This window comes from Tenrec ecaudatus, chromosome 1, assembly GCF_050624435.1.
Source record: "Tenrec ecaudatus isolate mTenEca1 chromosome 1, mTenEca1.hap1, whole genome shotgun sequence".
NCBI lineage: Eukaryota > Metazoa > Chordata > Mammalia > Afrosoricida > Tenrecidae > Tenrec > Tenrec ecaudatus.
The window spans coordinates 77,899,183-77,922,109 of NC_134530.1; the positions used below are offsets into that span (position 1 = coordinate 77,899,183).

Genomic DNA, 22,927 nt, shown 5'->3' on the forward strand with positions numbered 1-22,927 from the left:
ACGTCCAACAGACCGAAATGCTGCTCAGTTTGGGGCCATGCTCACAACGATTATGCATGAGGCCCTTGTTCCTTGTTGCAGTCACTGTAGCAATCTGTCCCCTTCAGGACCTTGCTCGGTTTTTCACAGCCCTTCACCGAGCAAGAAGCCATTCTCAGGACTGGTCCCTCCTGGTAATATGTCCAAAGTATGTGAGATGAAGGCTCACCATCCTTCCTTCTAAAGAGCATTCGAGCCGAACTTCTTCGGAGACAGATGTATTCTTCAGGCAGTCACAGCACTTTCCGATTTACAATGACTCGATACAGAAGCTGTAAATCTTTATGGCAGCACACAGCCTCATTTTTCTCTCAAAGAGTGGCAGGTGGTCTTGAAATGCTGACCTTGCAGTTAGAAGTTCAATGCTTACCAGACAGCCCACGCAGGCCTCTTTTTCCAGCCTAAAGGGAAAAAACCTCCGCCATCAAGTGGTTCCAACTCCTGGCTACCCTCCAGTACAGGGAAGAACTGCCCGTGCGGGTTTCTGAGACTGTGACCTTTTAAAAAATATAGTTTTACTGACAACAGGGTTCACATAGCATATGCTTCCATCGTTCAGTCATATTAAAAAAGAGTTGTACAATCATCCCCACAATCTCTCCCAGAACATTTTCTTTCCTCTTGTATTCATTGTTAGTTCCCGATTTTCCTCCAAGCCCCCTGCCCTCTATAAGCCACTGATCCATTTACTGTCTCTGGAGCTTCACCCATCCCAGTCCATATACTGGAGAAAACACACACACACACACACACACACACACAGCAATAACAAATCAGAGGGGGAAAACCCAATTGAGAAAAGTGCAGGGAGTATTAAAAGTGAACATATTTCAAATGGGTCAAGAGAAATAAAATCATATCAACCTAATTACACCTGGGATGCTGTGTTCAGGATATTGTGTCTGATTAACAAGGCTTTTGATATCCCTCAACTATGGTCGGAGAATTCATCAGAGGCTTAATCCATATAGAGACCCTGCAAATGAATTTGGGGTTCCCACTGTCACTCATTTCCTCCTGCAAATCCAGTGTTCACAATTGAAGCTCTGATATCATTATCTCCTTCGGACTTGGATTTGATTCTTTATCATCCTTGGATCGCATGAGACTATAACTCTTCACAGGAGTAGAAACCTTCATCATTCTCCTGCAGAGTGGCTGCTTGTTTTGAACCTGGGACCTTGAACTTAGAGCCCAATGCACCGCTATGCCACCAGGGCTTCTTCACCAGGCTACATAATCTTCTTTATTCTTCAATATTTGGGTAGAAAAAGGTATAATATTGAGAAACAGAAAGACCAACCTAAATATGCTTTTTTAATGATTAAAATTTCATGTTTTTCAGATGGAAATTGAGCGACCATACAACCCAGCAATCCCCCTACTGGGCATATACCCAGAAGAGGCAAGAAACAAACCACGGCCAGACATCTGTGCTCCAGTCTTCACCGCGGCACAGTTCACAATTGCAAGGAGTTGGGAAAAACCCAAATATCGATCAACAGAAGAATAGATGAAAAAACTGTGGTACATACATACAATGGAGTACTACACGTTCCTAAAATGCAGTGGTGAATACATGAAGCACATCGCCGCATGAGAAGAACTGGAGGAAATCATGCTAAGTGAAGTAAGACAAACACAAAAGGACAAGCACAACATGAGTCCACTGAGGTAAGCTTAGAAACAAAACAACAACAACAAAAAATGGGGCATAGAGAAAAGCTACTATATACATACATCCCCAGGGTGATGTCCAACAACTATGGCAGGGGCCAAACCCAATCCAGGGATACATATGGCAGCCAACTAAATAAGAGGAGGAAAAAAAGAGGGGAAAAAAAGAAATGGGTAGGGGGGTACAGGACACTAATCCACCCAAGGGGAAGGTATTGTTTATATTTCCACAGTAGAAGGAGAGAGAGACCAGGCTTCAACCCGATACGCCAAGATGTGAATACAACATACCAGCATGTACCAGGGAACAACAAGTGAACTAAAATCAATGGAAAGGTCGTAGGATGCCTATTGGGGCTCAATCAAGGTCAATGTAGCAGCAAGGAATTACTAAACCTGGATAGAGGCTGAACATGATGGTGGAACAAGGGGAAAGTAAAAAGGAATCAGAGGAAAGAACCAGGAGGCAAAGGACATTATCGAGGCCTAAATACAGGCATGTACAAATGTAAATATATATATATATATATATATAACGAGAGGGGAACAGAACTATGTACTCATTTCTAAATGTTAAGAATTAGGTTGCATATGACAAAATAACGATGTATAAATTACCAAGGGCATATGAGGGAGGGGGGAATGGGGAGGGAGGGGGGGGAAAAAGAGGACCTGATACAAGGGGCTTAAGTGGAGAGCAAATGCCTTGAGAATGATTGGGGCAGGGAATGTATGGATGTGCTTTATACAATTGATGTATGTATATGTATGGATTGTGGTAAGAGTTGTTTGAGTCCCTGATAAAATGTAAAAGAAGAAAAGAGAAAAAAAAAAAAGAATTAGGTTGCAGATGGACATTGGGCCTCAACTCAAGTACTCCCTTAACACAAAAACACTCTGTTATAACAAGCCGGCATTCTGTGATGATCATCTTCCCAACACTATCACTGAAGATAAAATGGATGCATGAGCAAATGTGAAGAAAGCTGATGGTGCTCCGCTATCAAAAGATATAGCATCTGGGGTCTTAAAAGCCTGAAGATAAACAAGTGGCAACCTAGCTGAGAAGCAACAAAGCCCACATGGAAGAAGCACACTAGCCTGTGTGATCATGAGGTGTCAATGGGATCGGGTATCAGGCATCTAAGACCCAGAACAGAACCATAACCAAGGTGAATGGGGGTGGGAGCATGGAGTAGAGATGCAATGCCCATCTGTAGACAATTGGACATCCCTCACAGAGGGGTTATAGGAAAGAGATGCGCTAGTCAGGGTGTAGTGTAGCACCGATGAAACACAACTTTCCACCAACTCCTTGGTGCTTACTTATCCCCACTATCATGACCTCAATTCTACCTTACAAATCAGATAACCCCCCTCAAGGCCAACAAGGAGAGTAGAGATGCCAGGAGGATTAGAGGAGGGTGGAGGTAGAAAAGGGGACTCCATCACAAGTTTCAACCTAGAACCCCCTCCCAGGGGGACGAATAATGGAAAAATGGGCGAGGGGCAACGGAGGAATGTAAGATATGAAAACAATAATCTATAACTTATCATGGGTTTGTGAGGGAGGGCGAGTAGGGGAAGGAGAGGGTAGAAATGGGGAGCTGACATCAGGGGCTCAAGTGGGAAGAGAATGCTTTGAAAATGATGATGGCGCCTATGTGCAAATGTGCTTGACACACTGGAGGAATGTATGGATTGTGATGAGATAAGACCTCCCAATAAAAGTATTTAATTTTTTTCGCGTTTTTTTCCCTCTCCCTTAGGACGTTTGCACTTACTTCCCTGCGTCAGACTGGCCAATATCAATGTGTGTGTGTGTGTGTGTGCAAAGCATTCGGCAGCCCCACAGGGTGCTAGGCAGCCCACTCAGTGGCATTGTGTTCCACCTCTAGTCCTTCCTGCGAGGTCAGCCCCATCCCCCTTCCCGGGGCACCCCGGGCGGGGCCCTCCAAAACAGCTCAGGCGCCCAGGACCTTGCTACGGCGCGAGCTCGTCGGGCGGCCAACGCTCCTACCGGACAGACGGGGAAACTGAGGCCCGCGCCGGCCCCTGCCCCGCCCGCCGGGCGCCTAGAAGACCCAGTGGGCGCGTCCAGCCTCCGCTGGGGCCGCCCCGCGCCCGCCCCGCAGCCGGTCCCCTGGTCCCGGGCGCGAGTCATGGCGGCGGCGGCGGCGGCGGCGTGGCTGCTCCTGTGCGCCGCGGCCTCGGCGCAGCGGGAGCAGGACTTCTACGGCTTCCAGGCGGTCAACATCCGCGGCAAGCTGGTGTCGCTGGAGAAGTACCGCGGCTCGGTGAGTGGCCCCGCGCCCCGCGCCCCCCGCCCCGCCCGGCGGCGACGTGGCACTGCCCGCGCCGGGAAACCCGAGACTGAAGTTGCTGGCGCCGACGCCCCCTCCCCGCTCCCTCCCTGCGCCCGGATCCACCCATTGGCTGGTTGACGAGGTTCGACCTTTACCCGCCCCCCCTCCCGGTGAGAAAGGTGACCCGCGTGTGCAGCTGCCGTCAGAGCGGGGGAGGGGGGGCTGCCCGCTTGCACCCCAAGGGAACATTGTGCCGTGGGCGTTAGCCATTTTGGAGGCACAGAGCCCCTGCCTGGATTACCCTAAGGGACACTCGGGCCCGGGCAGGGGAAGACCTTCCTTTGCATACGGCGACACCGCGCTCGAAAGGACCCTTTGGAAGCGAACGCGTTTCCACCCGTTGTCCACTCTAAGATGGCAGCGGGCAGCCAAGCGCTGCCTCTTCGCCGAGGGGGGCCTTAGCCCACACAGGACGTCAGAGAGGCAGTGTGGCCCGGGGAGGGGGTCCTTGCAAAGAGTGGCTTTGTCCCAAACTGAGAGGACCTCAGCTTAAAGGAACCCGCGGCCAGGCCAGGGCTCCGAGGCAAACCGCAGGAAGGTTGGGGGGACCTCAGCCTGTTGGGCTTGAAAAGTATGAAGGATGAGCCAAGTGGTGGGAGAAGAGGGGGAGGCGATGGGGAGGATGTGAGGGGCCTGGAACCTAGCTGCGTCCAGAGGCCTCGATGTTACGCTGAGCGGAGTGGAGAGCAATTCTACTTTTCAGGACAGGCCCGCGGGCTGTGGTGTGGGACAGCTGGGGAGGTCCTTAGAGGAGAGATGGGCACCACACAACAGACAGCAGGGCTGTCTAGTGGAAAAGGGCCTCTCATGAAATTCTCAGTGAGGCTGGGAGGGAGGGGTCTGCCAGTGCCCCAGGCTGTGAATTTCACATCACATAACACTGGGACCCCAAACAAACTCAGCTGGGACTATTGGACTGACAGGGCACAACTACCCCTCCTTGTGGGTTTCCAAACTGTAACTCTTTGTGGGAGTAAAAAGCCCCATTTTCTGCAAGTGGCTGGTGGTTTCAAACTGTTTACCTTGTGGCTAGCAGCCCACTGCACAACCCATTACCCTACCGGGGTTCCTGACAGGGCGGAAGCCCATGATCAACTGTAGTGTGCTGTGTACCTGTGTCTGGTGGGCTGTGCATGGGTGCAGGAACCTCATCCAGGACTCAGGCAGAGAGCCAAGAAGGGCAGGATCTATTCCCATTCAGACCTCCCTTGCCCTCAGTGGCTCTCCTGCTCATGGACCCATTAGTCATTCACTGTTCAGTGCCCAGGGGTCTCGTTGCACAATGGTTAAGCATCAGGCTGCTAACAGAAAGCCATGGGTCTGACCCCATGAGCTGCTCTACGAAAGAAAGATGCGGCAGACTGCTTCCAGTAAGACTGACAGCTAGGTAACCCTAGGGGACAGTCTTACTCTGTCCTAGCTGGTCTCTGTGAGTCAGAATCGATTCAACGGCAGTGGATTTGTTTGGTATTGAGCCCCTGCTGGATCTAAAATTCTGGGCCAGGCTCTGGGAATGCATTGGTGAACCAAACAGAAGATTGCTTAAAGCAATCTTCTATGGAATGGAAATCAGGAGGACAGGGATGGAGGAATGAACAAGGTCATTCCCAATAGTACTGAGTGCGAAAATAAAAGCAGACAGGACCACACAGCTACTAAGATGCAGAGTTGTGATTTGAACCCACGTAGCTCAACTGCAGAGGGCATACCCTTAATCACTGTACTTAGAAGAAAACCAGTTGGTCTGGGGAAGCTGCGGATGACGCTGCGGGATGTCCCATGTTGGGAGTGAGGGCTGGAATGATGCTCATTCACTCACCTGCAAGTAGTCACTGAAGTCTGCTACCTGCTTGGCACTAGCCCCAGCCCTGTAGATACAGCCCTGGGCAAGATTAACATCGGGCCCTCATGTAGAATGGACAGCCCCGTTGAGAAGCCAGTCATTTGACCTGGTCGAGTGTGGAGAAAGGGGCGACCATTTAGGAATGCACTTGCCTACAGTGTGATTGTGTATCTGCAGGAGGGTGTGTGTGAATGGTTTCATAGCTGTTTTCGTGCCCTGCAAGCATCTGGATTTGCACTTGGAGTGTAGATATGTAAACTAGCTGGTTGTAGCTGAGTGTGTCTGTTTCTAAACATAAGCCTATGGGTTTTAGAGATAAGCTAGAAGTAGGGTCTCCCCCTGCTCCAAGAGTGTAGCTGTCATAGACACAAAAAAAATACATGAAAAATAAGCGATATTTAAAGCTCTCTTTGCTCGGGGATCCAACAAGGAAAGAAAAGAGTCCCTAAGAATGGAGGAAGGGAGCCCAGAGTCCCAGTTTCTCACCACCCGAAGCAGAGTACGGCAGATACTGGCATGGAATGAGACGTTCAGTCAGCCTGGGGTCCCAGTGACGGGGCCCTTCATCTCTTGGTGGCGGGGAGGAAGTTACAGCATGGTGGGTCTTCACATCTGGTCTAGTACTTCTCCACTGGGGTGATTTTGCACACACACACACACACACACACACAATGTCTGTAGACACAACTGATGGTCAAGTTTGGGCAGTTAGTGGACAGAGGCCAGGGGTGGAGTTAGACATCCTACTGCAACCAGAGCAGGCCTCCCCAACCAAGAACGATTCAGTCCCAGATGTTGATAGCACTGACATTGAGAAACCCTGTCCAGCCTGAGCCCTTTGTATCCGTGAGGGCCAGTGTCCCGCCTGCCACTGGGAAGTGGTTTTTCATGGTGCCAGCTGGAGTGGTCTTGACTCTTCTCAAAGAGTGGTCAGGGAGATGGGGCTGGACTGCAGCAGTGCAAGGTGGGATTTCAGGGTCCTTTTAGGGTCCCTGAAAACCAACTCACTGCCATCAAGTGGATGCCCACTCACAGCGACCCTAAAGGACAGGGTAGAACTGCCCCTGCACGTTTCCGAGACTGGAACTCTTGAAGGGAGTTGGAAGCCCTGTCTTTCTCCTATAGAGCGGCTGATGGTTATGAACTTCGGACCTTGCGGTGAGCAGCCCAAGAGCAGCCACTATGCCACCAGCGCTCCCCACTTTCATAATCCATAGCCAAATCCACAGAAGCTCCCTGCCACCGAATCAGTTCCACCTTGCATCAAGCCCGGTGGCCAAGCTGGCTATGCACTGGGCTGCGAACCACAAGGCGTGTAGCCAGCGTCTGGGAGGGAGAGACGAGGCTTTCTACGCACGCCTTAGCGACTGACCACCTGCAGACCCTCAGGGCAGTTCTCCTGCGCCTACAGGGCTTCTGGGAGTTGGAACTGACTCCATGGCGGTGAGCTGTTCGCCTGCTTGTTTGTTTTAATAGCAGACAGCATCCGTGCCGTGAAACACATTGCAATCGTATGATCAGGAGCCATCAGCCAGCTTTATATTTGCCGCCTAAAGGCTTCAGTAAATGTAGTTATTAATTTTGTGACTCAGAAAGTTTTATTACAAAGTGATATTTATCAGAGGGGGAGGTTAAAAACGTATTTCCCTGGGGTCCTGATATAAAGAACACCATGTCTGTTGATGTACCCATGCAGGTGTTTGGCACATGTATGCCCTTGCTTGGTCATTCAGTGGCGCTTACTGAGATTTTTCCAAATGTAAGGCTCAGAGATGAAGCAGCCCAACTTCCGTATACAATGGGCAGATACCAGCACCCGCAGCATGGAGCGATGAGTGCGCGTGACTCCTAACGACTGAACTGTGTCTCCCAAACGTGTGGTGTAAACCCTAACCTCTACGTCTGTGGTTATGAGTCCGTTTGGGAATAAGTTATCATTCAGACACATTAATCCCTGCTGTGTCTTAAGTTGATTTCTTCTGAGATACAAAGAGACTCAACGAGCAAGCCAGCAAGCAGAGATGGGGGCAGATCCCCATGAAGATCAAGGATCCAAAGACAAGGGCCTTCCCCGAGAGCCAACCAAGAGACAGCCCTCCCCGAGCACAGGGCCCTGCCTCTGGACTTCTGGCCTCCTGAACCCACAAGAGAAATGGCTGTGTTCCAGCCAGGAACGAAGAGATGCTAACAGATTCGAGCTGACTGAGCAGGGAATTGAACTCTGGGCTACCTTGCCACTCCCTCATGTCACCTCCGGGGTGTGCACAACAGCCTGTGTACCTCTCTGGGTGAGGGGGATGTGTGTGGTTTGGGGCGCGTGTGACCTGTGCTTATGTTTCTGTCCATCACAGAGCATGTGCCTACCTATTTATGTGTAGTGTGTCTGTCTATGCTCCATTGTGTCCATTATAGGTGTGTGCTTCTGTCTGTCAGCCACTGCATTTGTCATTTCATGTGTGTGTATTTGTACGTGAGGTCATTGCACATACATTTACATAGGAGTTTACATATGTGTTCCTCCATGTGGGAGAGAGCCTAGGGAGTCGCCTGTGGGGTGGGAGAGGGTGTGGGTGAGCACAGGTGCCTGCCTTTCAGTGGGTTGTGTGACGGATTTGAGCTCCTGTTGCCGTTGTCGTCATCCAGGTCTCCCTGGTGGTGAATGTGGCCAGCGAGTGTGGCTTCACAGACCAGAACTATCGGGCCCTGCAGGGGCTGCAGCGGGACCTGGGCCCCCACCACTTCAACGTGCTGGCCTTCCCCTGCAACCAGTTTGGCCAGCAGGAGCCTGACAGCAACAAGGAGATTGAGAACTTCGCCCGCCGAACCTACAGCGTCTCTTTCCCCATGTTCAGCAAGGTCGCGGTCACAGGGACCGGTGCCCACCCCGCCTTCAAGTACCTGACCCGTGAGTCCTCACCCCTTCTTCCCCATGCCTTCCCTCGGCTGCCGACCCCGTGGGCAGCGGAGACCCCCGGAGTGACCTGGCGCCTCTTCCTGGTCCTCTGGTGGGCTGGCGTTCTAATGCAGCAGTAAGTTTTGGGGAGACTGGGGCAGGTGTGGAGATGAGGTATCCAGGTATTTTTTCCTCAGAATCTCTCTTTCTCTGCTGCCTTGCAGTTCTCCCTCCGCCACTCTTTTTTCCCCTTAAACATTTGACTGTGCTTTAGATGACCGTTTACACAGCCTTTTCGTTTCCCTTTCAACGATTCATCGCCAGCTCGCCCCGTGCCATTAGTTGCTCTCCAGTCAGTGTGCCAGTCCTCCCCCCGTTCTTCCCTGTTGCCCTGCCCCGGGTGGCCTGCCCCTCTGTGCCTTCTCATCTTTGCTCTCGGACAGGTGCTGTGCCTTGGTCTCCGCTAGTTGACAGCACATTCCGCTCAGGTGTTATGTTTATTGTATAAGCCAATCTACTAGTTGGGAGCCCTGTTGACACAATGGCTCCACCTATTATTTGGCTGAAAGGTGACCTCAGGATTTGCTTTGGTTCCAAGTTAAAAAGACAATAGGTTTGGAAGTTTCTCCGTCCTCTATCTGTCCCACAAGTCTGGTCTGTCCTATGAATTTGGAGAGTGTTCTATTAATTTTCTCCCATTTTAGCCAGGACTTCTGTCATGGTCCTGCTCAGAGTAGTCAGTAGTAGCGGTAGCTGAGCACCATCTACTGTGTCTAGGTCTCAGGCCAGAAGAGGCAATGGTCCGGCGGGACCACTAGTCCCGTGGGCTAGCTGGAGTCTTGGGTTTCTTCACCCTTCTGTGCTCCAGACAGGAAGAGGCCAATAGTTGTAGCTTAGATGACTCCTTGCAAGCTTGGAAGACCACAGTTGCTCCTCATATCACGGAACTAGGATGCAGAACAATTTCCTTATGAATTATGCTCCCCAGCACTGTGGTCCTTCGCCTTCAAGGCCAGTAACTCAGTCCTGTGAGGTGTTTGGATAGATCTGAGATGTTTCCGTAACTGTGTGTCTCACGTGTGCTCTGTTGAATGAGTCTATATGAAGATTTATGCAGTACACATATACATATGCCCACCACTATACCGCTGCGTGCCCATGCATGGATGCCCATTTGCCCTGCCCACACCTATAGAGCATATATATCTGCCTGTGTAGCCCCTCCCACCCTGTTGGTGGTTCTCACTGTTGTTGCAAGGAGCTCTGGGGTCACTATGGGTTAGGCTTTAGACTGTTGGCAGTAAAACTGGCAGTTCGAACCCATCAGCCACTCTGAGGGAGAAAGAGGAGGCTGTCTGCTCCTGTACAGCTTTACAGTTTCAGAAACTCTATATAGGTTCGCGATGAGTTAGAGTCAACTCGATGGCAGTAGGTTGGTTTTTATTACTGCTGTTTCAGAATTGCATGTTATAGCCCAACACATAGCCCACTGTGCCACCAGGGCCCCTAGCCTTTGCCATCCTCACTGCTGTCAAGTCAGTGCCAACATATAGCCACCCTATAGGGCATGGTAGGACTGTGCCTGAGTTTCCAAGACTAACTCTTTACAGGAGCAGAAAGCCCCATCCCTAAGACTGCAACTCTTTATGGGAGCAGAAAGCCCAGTCTTTCCCCTTGGGGTGACTGGTGGTTTTGAACTGCCGACCTTGCAGATAGCAGCCTAAAGCATACCCACGATGCTACCAGAGCTCCATAGTTGCATCCCTCTCTCTCTCACTGGCTTCATTTACGTTGGTCCTGTCGTGCTGAGCTCCACTCGATCGTGTGTCAGCTTTCCCTTCACCTGCAGTAACATATGTCTGCTATTAGGAGTGCGCCTTCCTCCTCCTATCCTTCCACCCGTACCCGGTCACCAGCAAAGAAAGTTGCTTTCTGTGTGGACCCATTCTTGACTTTTTGTAATAGTGACCTCATGCATTACTTTTCCTTTTATGATTGATTTCATTCACTCAGCATGTCTTTCCAGATTTATCCACGTTATGATGGTTTTTAGATCCATCATTATTCTTTATGGCTGTGTGACATTCCATTGTATGTATGTACCACATTTTGTTTATCCATTTGTCCATTGTTGTCTGTTTTCGCTCTTGTGAATATTGCTACAGTGGACATGGGTGTGGGTATCGCTATTCATTCATGTTACTGGCCTAATTTCTCTAGTATATATGCCTTAGAGTGGGCATTACAGGATCATATGGTATTTCTAGTTCTGATTTTTTGGGTTCACACCATAACATTCCCATAATGATTGTACCATTTTACACACCGACCAGCAATGCACACGACTTCTAATCTCCACAGAAGCTTGCCAGCATTGGTTTTTCCTTTTTTTGCAAGAGTGAGATGGTCTCTCGGTTTAGTTTTGATTTGTAGTTTCCTGGCTAGTGATCGCGAATTTCTCTTCACGGTTTTGTTAGTTGCCGATTGTCTTCTTCGGTGAGGTGTCTTTGTGTCATTTGCCCATTTGTTTTAACGATGAGTACCAGCCAGTAAGGAGCCTGGGCTGCGAACCTCAAGGTCAGCAGTTTGGATCTACCAGCCAAACTTTGGGAGAAAAATAAGGCTTTTTCTGCTCCCAGAAACATGTACAGTCTCAGAAACCCAAAGGGACAGTTCTACTCTGCCTTTTTCTATTCCTTTTTTATTTTAACCCCCCCAGTGTTTTAACACTGCTACCCTGCAGCTTTTGCAAGGAAGCAAACTCAAACAACCGTCGTTCTTCACAAAAGTTAAACTTCTTTAAAAAAAAAGCTTTTTATTATGATCTGGGTGAAAGTTTACCTAGAAAATCCGTTTCCATTTAACAATTCACACACCTTTTGCTTCATGCCATTGATTGCAATCCTGACCATCTTAGGAGAATTCGTGTCACTTCCTCCGTGTGTTTCTGATTATCCTCGGGAGTGTGTCCCCTCCTGGTGTTACTGTTCTCCTGACAGTAGGAATTTTCTTATGTTTGTGATGAAAGTTGAGCCCTGGGTGAGCTCAGTTCCAGACATGAAGGATAACCGAGAGCAAAGTCTCGAGGGGGCCCCCAGTCTCTATCTGATCAATGAGCCTGAGCTTTTTCATTATCTTGAGTTTTGTTTAATATTTTTCTCCCACTCTATCACACTCTTCTACTGTGGTCCCATTTAGAGCAGTCAATGGTTGTAACTGGGCATCATCTAGTTGTTTGTTTTTTAAGTTTTATTGGCATATGATTTACATATCATGCAATTCAGTAGTTCAGTGACTGTGTTAATCTGGGTAAGCTAGAGAAACAAATTCATAGACACTCATATGTATATAAGAAAGAGGTACAAGAGTAGTTGAATATTGAGAAAACATCTCAGCCCAGTCCAGATCGAGTCCATAAGTCCAATATTAGCCCATATGTCCGATACCAATCTATAAAGCCCTCCTCATGAAATACATGCAGTGATGCTGAATGCAGGAGGATCACAGGCCAATGGGTTGGAAGTCTTGTGGATCAAGTGGTGTTGTTAGCATCTCAGTACTGGCAGGGGTCTCTATGTGGCTTTTCCGGCTCCAGAGGTCTCTGGTGGCATCAAGGTAGGTCCATGTGGCTTCTCCAGCTCCCAGGGCATAGTGCCATGTGTCTTGTCAGTAGAGGGTCTCCCAGGAAGTGAACAGAGAGAAGCTATCTCCCACCTCCAAGGAGGAAAAATAGGAGTTCCCGGAATTCTCAGGAGAAAGCCATGCCCACACAGAGTTCTCATTGGCTATGATCCGATTGACAGACTAGACTCCACCCTTTCACTCTTAATCCTCTAATTCCCAAATTGACACCACTTTATAATACTACCACAGTTCACATCAAGAAGAGGTGCACAGTTATTTCCACAATCATTTTTAGAACAATGTACTCATTCAAATTCCCTGCCACCTTAAGAAACCATTAATCCAGTTACTGTCTCTATCGATTTACCTAACCTGGAGTTCAGATACAGAAAAATCTGTTTTTAAAAACGAACAGCAACAACAACAAAACAACAGTAAATTCAGATCTCAATAAAACAGAAATATTAAAAAGTAGAACAAATTTAAAATGCATCAGAAGGGAGAACAAACAATAAGGTGCTAAGTTTTAACCTAACGGCATCTGCAATAATCCACTTTCCATGGCACTCTGCATGATAGACAGCAAGGCTCCTCACACCCCTGGTCTGTGGTCGTAGGGAATTCAGCAGGGGCTCAATCCACGTGTATTTCGCCTCCACTTTTTAATTTTTGGGATTTTTTAAACTGAAGCAAGTTTAAAATGGGTCAAAGGGGAGATCAAGTGACAAGATATCACATTTAACCTAATTTTACAATGCTCTGTCTGATAACAGGCTATTTATGTCCCTCAGCTATGACCACATGAGATGCACAGAGGCTTAATCCAGGTGGGGGCCCTGCAAATGGATGTGGGGCTTGCACTGTCACTCTAGCCTTCCGCAAACCAGATGTTGACAACGTAAACGCTGATAAAATCCCCGCCTTTGGATCTGGATCTTACTGTTTCCAATCCTTGGATCACGGACTGGTGTGCCTCTTCCATGTGGCCTGAGGTGATGCTTCATTGAGGTGGCTGCTGCACCCTCTAGGTTATCTCAGGCTCATGGAGGCTGAGATCCATGTGTTACATGACTTCTTTGGACTCTTTATTTCCATGTGTCTTTGATTTGCTTTGCTCCAGACAATGAGAGAACAAATAACCGCACCTTATATGGCCTCTTAAGCTTTTAAGACACCAGTTGCTATTCACCAACGTAGATGCAACCATTGGCTTTGTGGACAATGCTCTACCAATAAGCCTTTATGCCCGTGCCTCCTGAGATAAGGAGGTGGTATTCCACCCCCCCCACCCCCACCCCCAAAAAATGGGGAAAAGCTACGCTGAGCAGAGCTTTCATAGTATGCCGTTTTCCCGCTAGGCAGGCATCAAGCAACTTGCTCTAGTTACTGCACCCAGTGGCATCGCCTGGGAAGGTTCTCTTTGGTCACAGTGAAATTTTTTGTAAAAGCAGTTTTGCCTAAATCTCATGTTTTGTGATGGCTGATTTAAGAGAACAGCCTGAGGCTATGAAATTTTGTTTCCTGCTCGGGAAAAATGCCACAGAAACTGTTGCGATGTTGAACAAAGCTTACAAGGACAGCACTATGGGGAAAACTCATGTGTATGAGTGGTTTTCTCATTTCAAAAAAGGTGACATGTCAGTTCATGACAAACCTAATCTGAACGCCCATCAACCTCCGGAACAGCATAAATGTCAACTCATAGTGCACTTGGAGTTCATTCCAGCAGATCGGACTGTTAGTCAAGCTTTCTATTTAGAGGTTCTGGAAAGATCGCATAACCATGTGCAATAAAAGGAGCCTGTTTTGTGGCAGACGGGTGACTGGTTTTGCCCTTCAGGACAGTGAACAGCATCCCTCTCCTGCCCCACACGCCTGGCTCACCTGCCCTTGCTCTGCGTGACTTCTTGTTGTTTCCACAAATGAAGAGGGACATGAAAGGACAGTGATTTGAAGATGTAGAAGAGGTGAAGAAAAAAAGCAAGGGAGGTGCTGTCAGCCATCCAAACAGCTGAGTTTGAAAAGTGTTTCCTATCATGGAATTGCACATTTGATGTATGAAGTGTAATGGAGCATAATTTGAAGATAAGGTTGTTTTGTTAAAAAAAATTACATCCATACACAGCTTTGAAAAAAAATTCTGGGTTTTTTTGGGTACCCCCTTGCAGTCCTGACCCCAGGCTCAGCAACGCATTCTCTCAAGATGTTTGGTTATGGCGAAGAAGTTCTTACCACCTTGCCCCATATGATATCCACGGATATTGTATTTATAGCCTATTTGAATACTACCATAAAAAATCCTCCATGAACCTCTATATATTTGTGTGTGGTTCCACTTATCCTCCCCCATCTGTTCGGCTCGTGGGCATACCTCTGTTCAGCTCGTGAGCATACCGCTGTTCAGCTCGTGGGCATACCTCTGTTCAGCTCGTGGGCATAACTCTGTTCACCTCGTGGCCATACCTCTGTTCAGCTCGTGGGCATACCTATGAATGCACTCAGGTTGTTGGTAGTACTGCTTCTGCAGGATTGTGGGGACGTGTTTAATGGTGTTTCCCTCTGTTGCCTTGAATGCTTGTATTTCCCCCGGTGCTTTCCTTTGCCTTGATCACTTTGTGCTGACCTCCCCCTTATTGTAGATCACCTTCCCCTTGACCCAGGTTAGTGATTTACTTTCCCTTCCCTTCCCACTCCTACTAACCATCAAAGACTGTGTCTTTCTGCCTGAGAACCTTTTCTTGACTTTTTAACAGTAGTGGTCTCAACCCATATTCGTCCATTTGTGGCCAGAATGCTCCTCCGAGGTAGGGCTGGTGAAACTTCATCTCGCACCCTTGGGCATGTTATCAGGAGAAACCAGCTCCTGGGAAAGGACAACAGGCATGGTTGAGTGGGGTGGGGGGGCGGCGAAGAAGAGGAAGGCCTTTGGCAAGATGGACTGACGTGCTCAGTGGCCACAACAGTGGGCTCAGACGTAGCAGCAGTTGTCAGGATGGGGCCGGCCTGGGTGATGTTTCGTTCTGTTGCACAGAGGGTTGCTACAAATTGGAACCCACTTGACGGCACCCAACAACAACAACATGTCTTGCAGGTTCATCCGTGTTATAAAGTGTCTCCTGGATTCATTGCTGTTCTTGCACTGTGCATAGCATGGCATTGTGTGCATGAACCATAGTTTCTTCCCCTCCCCCAAAACCACTGTATTAGGTGCTAATCCAGACACACTGTTCCATAATTCAGTCACATCAAGTGGTGTTGTACAATTGCTACCACAATCAGTTTCCAAACATTCTCCTCCTTTTTGAACTCTTGTTCCCTCACCTCCCCCCTCCCCCAACCCATATTCTAGTTGTTGTTTCTATAGGTTCAGCAATCCTGGGCTTCATAATGTGGCATCGTTTCTAGCCATTCATTGCGTGGTGGACACTTAGTTTGTGTCCATCTTTTTGGCATTGTGAATAATGGTGTGATGTACATTGTGGGGGAACCAGCCTCCCCACTACTAATCGTGGGTTCGGTAACCGCAATTGTACAGTTAAAATATATAAAGGTTAGAGTAAAGTCATAAAGAATAATAGAGATAGGAGAGTAAAATGATGGAGTCAGACACATTTCATGGTAGCATGCTCACCTCCTGGATGGCCATGATCTCACCAGCCAGTTCCGCATACAGCAAGGGCAGGAGGGGACTGTTTATTTCTGGCCAAGGCCATGTATACTTGGGGGCGTGATTACAGGTAACCACACGTCACAGGAAGGGGCTGCACAATAGGCGTACACATTACAGGAAGGGGCTGTATGATAGGCATAAGTGTGACAGGAAGGGGATGAGCTAGGCGCGTACACTTAATAGGAAGGGGAGGGACTAGGGGTAGACATGTGACAAGATGGGTGGACCCTAGACTCAATATGGCAGCCTAACTTGGGTCACCCTTGAGTGGGCTTGACCTCCCTGGGCTCTCCTCAGGGAAACAATCTACTACTATCCTCATCAGAAGGCAGTGGGCCCTGCTTAGGGTGGGACAGACTATACAGTCTGATTGCTCTAGATGGCTGATAACCCTCAGGGAGAATGACCTCTGACCTACTTTCATTGACCTCCTAGTCTACAGTCTTTTACCATGTGTAGCAAACAGCCTTAGGTTTGGCATATATTTGGGGGCGACCACTAGGGAGAACTTTCTCTGTGCCCCACAGTACATGGATATGCATATATTTATCTGTATCACAGCTCTTGTTTTCGTAGGACACAGAATTGCTGGATCACCTTGTATTTCTGCTCTCAGCTCTTAAAGGAAACTTCATATCACTTCCCACAGCGGCTGTACCGTTTTAGAGTCCAGGCAACATTATATGGCGGTTCCAGCCTTTCCCCACCCTTGCCAGCCAGCATTTGTTGTCTTCTGGTTTTGGTTTTGGTTTTAACTTTGTTCCAGTAAGATGATAGCTCGTTATTGTGTTGATTCACATCTGTCTGACAGCTAATGGTTGCAAGCATTCCTTCATCTGTCTGTTGGCCACCTGACTGTCTCCTTTGGTGAAGTATTGGCTCATCTCCTGCCCATTTTTTAATTGGACCATTTGCTTTTTAGTGTTTGAGGTATTGCCAGTTTCTGAGGTATTGCCAAATCTAGATCTACATTAGTCCCTTTTCCGACATGCTTTTGCCAATTAAAAAGCACTCCATGGATTCTCCTTATTCTTGTGGTTCAGTCTTCTGATGAGCACACACATTTCATTTTTGTGGTTATCTGGTTTCTGCCTCGTTGCGTGGGCATTTTCAGTTCTGTTGCTCCGCCCTCTTGCTGACTTCACTGGCATTCTGTTTCCACATGCAGCCGCTCCCAGAATTCTGGGCTTTCCCATTTTTGTCCTGGTGCATTCGTTCCGCTTTCTAATTTAGGAGAAACATGGGTGCTGACAGGAGATACCATCTGCCTAAAGAAGGCTGCCCAAGGCAGCTGACAGTCCTCCCCTGCCCTGAGTCGGAGGCAACATCTGTAGACCCTGGCAGGAATCCCCCAGAAATGGAAACACCGCATTTCAATGTCTCAGAAATGGGTGCCTCGGAGTCACAAAATGGGGTCACAGGTCAAGGTTCATGGTCCTAGTCCCTGCCTCCAGCCCTGCTCTTTGGGACCTGGCAGAGCAAACGAGAAGCAAGAGGGTAGTGAGGCCCCTGACTGAGGCTGATTTGAAGTTTCCTTTTTCTTCCCAGTGTGTTTCTGTTAGTTGCTCCCCAGCTCCCATCACTGTTGGTCCAGCTTCACCGTGCTTCCGAAGCACCTGGTCCACTCAGAAAAACACATAAGCCAGACGGAAGCAGGGCCCAAGAAGCTGTTTATTTTCAGCCCTTCTCCCTCTCCATTAGGGAGCCTCATGCAGCCAGTCCATGGACTACATCTACCCACGGTTATCAACTCAATAGTGACCTTGTAGGACTGTCCCTTTGGGTTTCCAAGACTTTCAATAATTATAGAAGTCGACAGCCTCATCTTGCTCCCACAGAGCAGCTGGTAGGTTTGAACCACTGACCTGGTGGTTAGCGCCTCAGTGCTTAATTTGATACTAATTTGGGGAACCTATTAAATGTCGGTCAAAGTAGGTATAGGATGTTGAGGGTCATTAATGAAGGAAGATCTGATACAGCATCATGCACCAGCAGTTCTCAATCATGGAATCTCGTGGAGAGCTTATTTTATAATGCTTACCCGAGTCTTAGCCTCAGAGATTCTAAATTAAGTGACCTGGGGGGGAGGGTTGGTAGCTTAGCAGGAGCCCGCTGGTGCGTTGGTTAAAGCAGTGGGCTGCTAACCGAAAGATGTGGCACACTTCTGGAAAGTTTTACATCCCTGGAAACCCTCCGGGTTGCTCTGAGTCAGAATCGACTTGACGGGCAGCAGGTTTGGTTGTTATGGAGTGAGCGGCCTGGGCAACAGGATTATAAAAACCTCCCCAAAGTTAACTGAAAGTCACTGCCTCAAAAGGATGAACGCTCCGAGTGGAATCCCAGGTGAGGAGACACAGGAAGCGCACTGTGGTGATCTTCTTCCTCTTTCTTTCTCTAGAGACTTCTGGAAAGGAGCCTACCTGGAACTTCTGGAAGTACCTAGTAGCCCCCGATGGGAAGGTGGCAGGGGCTTGGGATCCAACCGTGCCGGTGGAGGAGATCAGGCCCCAGATCAATGCACTTGTGAGGAAGCTCATCGTGCAGAACCATGAAGAGCTATAGCCACTTCCTGTCTTTTCCCATGATCCCCACCCTGCCCCACCTGTGCATAGGCCACCAAAGTAAATCCAAATGGTGCTTCAAGGGGAGAGCTCCTAACTCTCTCCCTTCCTCCACTAATAGCCCATCCCATCACTGGGGGAGGGGGATTCTAGTACTTTTTATTATTTAAATCTTAGGGCAACAAGGAGGAACACCTAGCCAATGAGAGCTCTTGCCCGATGATTCTTCAGCCAATAAGAAGTTCCAGCCAATGAAAATATGTGGCCAATAGAAGTGCAGCAAGCAGTAATCTCTAGGCAATGAGTACTCTCAAAAAAACGGAGCCAGTTCCTACCTCACAAGGCTGTTTGTTGTGAGGGCTCAAGTGAAACATGCGTGCAGGTGCCGAGGCAGGGCCAGCTAAGGAGCCACTCAATAAACGTGTTTGCATATAAACCAAACAATGACTTGTGGTTAATTAAAAAAAAATCACAAACAATGACACTTAGCGGTGGATCACTCGGCTCATGCGTCGTTGAAGAGGAAAAAATCACAGCCAACGTGAATTTCTAGAAACTGTAAATGCAGGCCACGCACTTAGTTGTTTGGTTGTCCCGTGGCCTGAGTAAGGAGCACCAGGGGCTTACTATTGTTTTAATATAAAAGTAACACAGACCCGGGGGGGGGGGGGGAAGGAAGTGGTGCTAACTAACCCAGGGACAAGGGAACAACACGGGGTCCAAATTGCTGGTGAGGGGGAGTGGCAGGCCTGGTGGGGAATAATCAAGGGTAAGGTTGCGTAGAGAAGAGGTATAGCTGTAGCCCAGGTGGGGACGGAGCATGGTAGTAGGGCAGGAGGAAAGTCAAGGGTGATGGAGGAAAGAGCTAGGAGTCAAGGGGAATGTATGGAGGTCTAGACAAAGACATGTACATGCAAATATATATATGAGGATGGGGAAATAGATCTATGTGACTATATTTATAGGTTTACTATTAAGGTGGCGGAAGGACCTTGGGCCTCTACTCAAGCACTCCCTCAATGCATGAATACTTTCTTCTATTAAATTGGCATTCTATGATGCTCACCCTCCTGGCACAACTGCTGAAGCCAAAGCGGGTGAACAAGTAAATGGGGTAAAGAAAGCTGATGGTGCCCGGCTATCAAAAGATATAGCGTCTGGGGTCTTAAAGGCTTGAAGATAAACAAGCGGCCATCTAGCTGAGAAGCAACAAAGCCCACATGGAGGAAGCACACCAGCCTGTGCGACCACGAGGTGTCAAAGGGTCAGGTATAAGGCATCATCCAAAAAAAAAATCTTACCATAGTGAATGAAGTGGGAAGTGCAGAGTGGAGACCCAAAGCCCATTTGTTGGCCACTGGAGATCCCCTCACAGAAGGGTCTAGGGGAGGAGATGAGTCAGTCAGGGTGCGATGTAGCACCGATGAAGAATACAGCTTTCCTCCAGTTCCAAAATGCTTCTCCCCCTCCCCCCCCACTACCATGATCCGAATTCTACCTTGCAAGTCTGGATAGAGCAGAGGTTGTACACTGGTGCACATAGGAGCTGGAGGCACAGGGAATTCAGGGTGGATACCTTCAGGACCAGGAGTGTGAGGGGCAATGCTGGGAGAGTGGAGGGGGAGTGGGTTGGAAGGGGGGAGCCTATTATAAAGATCTACATGTGACCTCCTCCCTGGGAGACAGACAACAGAAAAGGGGGTGAAGGTAGACGCCGGATAGGTTAAGATATGACAAAATAATAATTTGTAAATTATCCGGGGCTCATGAGGGAGGGGGGAGCGGGGAGGGAGGGGAAGAAGGAGGACCTGATGCAAAGGGCTTGGGTGGAGAGCAAATGCTTTGAAAATGATTAGGGCAGGGAATGTACAGATGTGCTATATACAATTGATGTATGTATATGTATGGATTGTGATAAGAGTTGTATGCGCCCCTAATAAAACGTTAAAATTTTTTAAAGTAATACAAACTCATCATAAAAATCCAAATGATGCAGGAGGACAAAGTGAAAGTCTCCCCATATTTCTCACACTCTCCACCTCTGGAAAGGGAATCATTAGCAATTTGAGGACATAAGCCAACAGTTAATGCCCAATAGGAATTCACTGACTAAAAGCACATTACAGTGACAAATAGGTGCACAACGAAAAAATCGTTTAAAATTAAAAGAACAAAACTAACTTTATAAATAACAAATAGGCAAAGAATATGAGTACATACTTCACAGACGAATACAGATGTACCATCTGCCTATGAAAATATATTTGACTTCAATGAAATTAGAAATGTTTCCAATGAGAATTGGAAATGTTGGTAAAGTTGGCAAAAAATGCCCACTGTTGGTGAACATGGGGGAGAAGGGCATTTTTATAGAAAATATATTTCACTTTTATGCAAATTGGAAATAAAAGTTAAAAACTAGACTGGGAGCAAAGCTCATTGACCAATTAGTATTAGTATTAGAATTCGAATTTGGTAACTTCTGACTTCTGAGGTCATTCTTCGAGACGGCCAGAGATCAGCCTCAAATGCTGGTTTGGGCCCTTACTCAACTAAGCAAACAACGCCATCTCAACAGTCTCCCAAGGCTCCCTGGTGGCAACTGGACTGCTGACCAACACACTGCGCCTTGGGGAGAGACAGGCCGCGTGCTGCCATGCACAGCTCCCTTGCTGGAAGCTCTGGGACGGGCGTGAGTCGGAGTTGGCTCTGTGCCAGTGGGTTTTGCTGTCTTGTAGTTTCCCACTGATAATAAAAGAGTTCAGCTGTGTGTATCATTCCGTCTCTCCTAGTGGCCCCTCTAATAAGTTATCGGGAATACAATGAAGGCTGGCTGTGGGCTGACCACCACTCCCACTATAGTGGCCAAAGCTGGCTCTGACACACTCCAGGAGAGGCGCATGGGAGCAAACCGAGCTGTCAGAATGTTTGTTTCAGATATCTGGGACCCCGCATTCCCCTGCAGCTCGTGTGGCCACCTTCTCACCCACCCATCTGTGCTCTCATCTAATCCCATTAACCAAGACTGCCCTTGATTTCTGTACTGTGAACTCCAATGGCTAGTTTTCTGAACATCATCCACACGCCTCAGTCGCGTCGCTATTGCGCCTGTGCTCTTCCTCGCCTCCCCTGTCACCGTGTTCTCTTTGCATTCCTACTCTGGGGCGAAGGAGCGGGTGGCACCATGGCGAAGTGCTTGACTGCTATCGGAAAAGGTCATAAGTGTCTCTGTGGCTGGTGAGAAGGTGGAGACGTGAGTATAGCGGGAGGGAGGGAGCGCGGATGGAGATGACAGCCTAGGACACGCTCCGGTGCAGGTCCGCTCTGTCTTACGGGGGCATTATGGGTCCGAATAGCCTTGCCAGCGACACTAATAGCGACACTAATAGCGACTGCTAGCGACACTAATAGCCCTCGACAAGTGCCCCTTCCTTCACACTTGCTGTCCGCCCATTCGCTGCTGGTCTCCCCTGGAGTTCTTACCGCGCCGGGCAGTCTTCCTCGGCTCCCTCACTCGCTCCCAGGCTGGACAACCATCTACCCTTGGACGACACGTCTGTACCTTGTCTGTGCAAGCCTCACTGGCTGATCGTCTGCCGACTGGACATCATTGCAGACAGCTGAACCTCCACATGTGCACCACGGACCTCTCTCTCACAACTGCTCTCCCCCTTCCACTCGTCCTTCAAGAAGGCCCCACCTTTCCCTTTCACGCCCTCTCACTCACTCACTCTGGTCCCACGGTATCCGCAACTGTCCCCACGTCTCTCCACACCGTGCCTTGATCTTTAGAGGCCAAGTTGAATTGTGTAAGAATCCACTTTGAGCACGAGACTGAAAGTGAAAGTAAACAGGCACAGAAGCTTAGCGTCCAGCTCAGGACCTGAGACTCCCCATTAGGCCTGCAGTCCCATGTTTGAGGTGCTGTCAAGCTGGCCTGACTCATAGCAACCGCATATACTAGGATAGTAAAAATAAAAAAATAGTGTTGCTGGTATACCAGTTCATATATGCACAGATTTATCCCAAACAAGCTATGCTTTGTGTTCGGTGTTTAACTGCAGACAGGTTATTTCAGTAATGTCAGGTGCCAACAAATTGGTTCTGACCCATAATGGCCCGATGCACAACAGAATGGAACACCCGGTTCTCACGAGGGCGCCTCTGCCTGAATCCTGTTGCAGCACGGTGTCCCTCCATCCCACAAGGCCTCCCTCCTTCCCACTGCCCGTCCACCTGACCCAGCATGATGTC

At 48.6% G+C, this 22,927-nt stretch overlaps 1 protein-coding gene across 1 annotated transcript; it reads left to right on the forward strand.

Annotated features, from left to right (window-relative positions):
* Positions 1 to 3,525: 3,525 nt before the first annotated feature.
* Positions 3,526 to 19,117, forward strand: GPX7 (glutathione peroxidase 7). The gene is made up of 3 exons (XM_075556162.1): positions 3,526 to 4,013; positions 8,569 to 8,830; positions 18,511 to 19,117. Exons 1-3 carry the CDS (start codon positions 3,879 to 3,881, stop codon positions 18,672 to 18,674), a joined length of 561 nt encoding a protein of 186 aa, XP_075412277.1. The 5' UTR covers positions 3,526 to 3,878; the 3' UTR covers positions 18,675 to 19,117.
* The last annotated feature ends 3,810 nt before the right edge of the window (positions 19,118 to 22,927 follow it).

Excerpts from the sequence above, each read along its gene's own strand:
- GPX7 (XM_075556162.1), top strand. The coding sequence starts at position 3,879 with ATGGCGGCGGCGGCGGCGGCGGCGTGGCTGCTCCTGTGCGCCGCGGCC. Across the intron at positions 4,014-8,568 it reads TGGAGAAGTACCGCGGCTCG|GTCTCCCTGGTGGTGAATGT; the intron begins GTGAGTGGCCCC and ends GTCGTCATCCAG. Across the intron at positions 8,831-18,510 it reads CGCCTTCAAGTACCTGACCC|AGACTTCTGGAAAGGAGCCT; the intron begins GTGAGTCCTCAC and ends TTCTTTCTCTAG.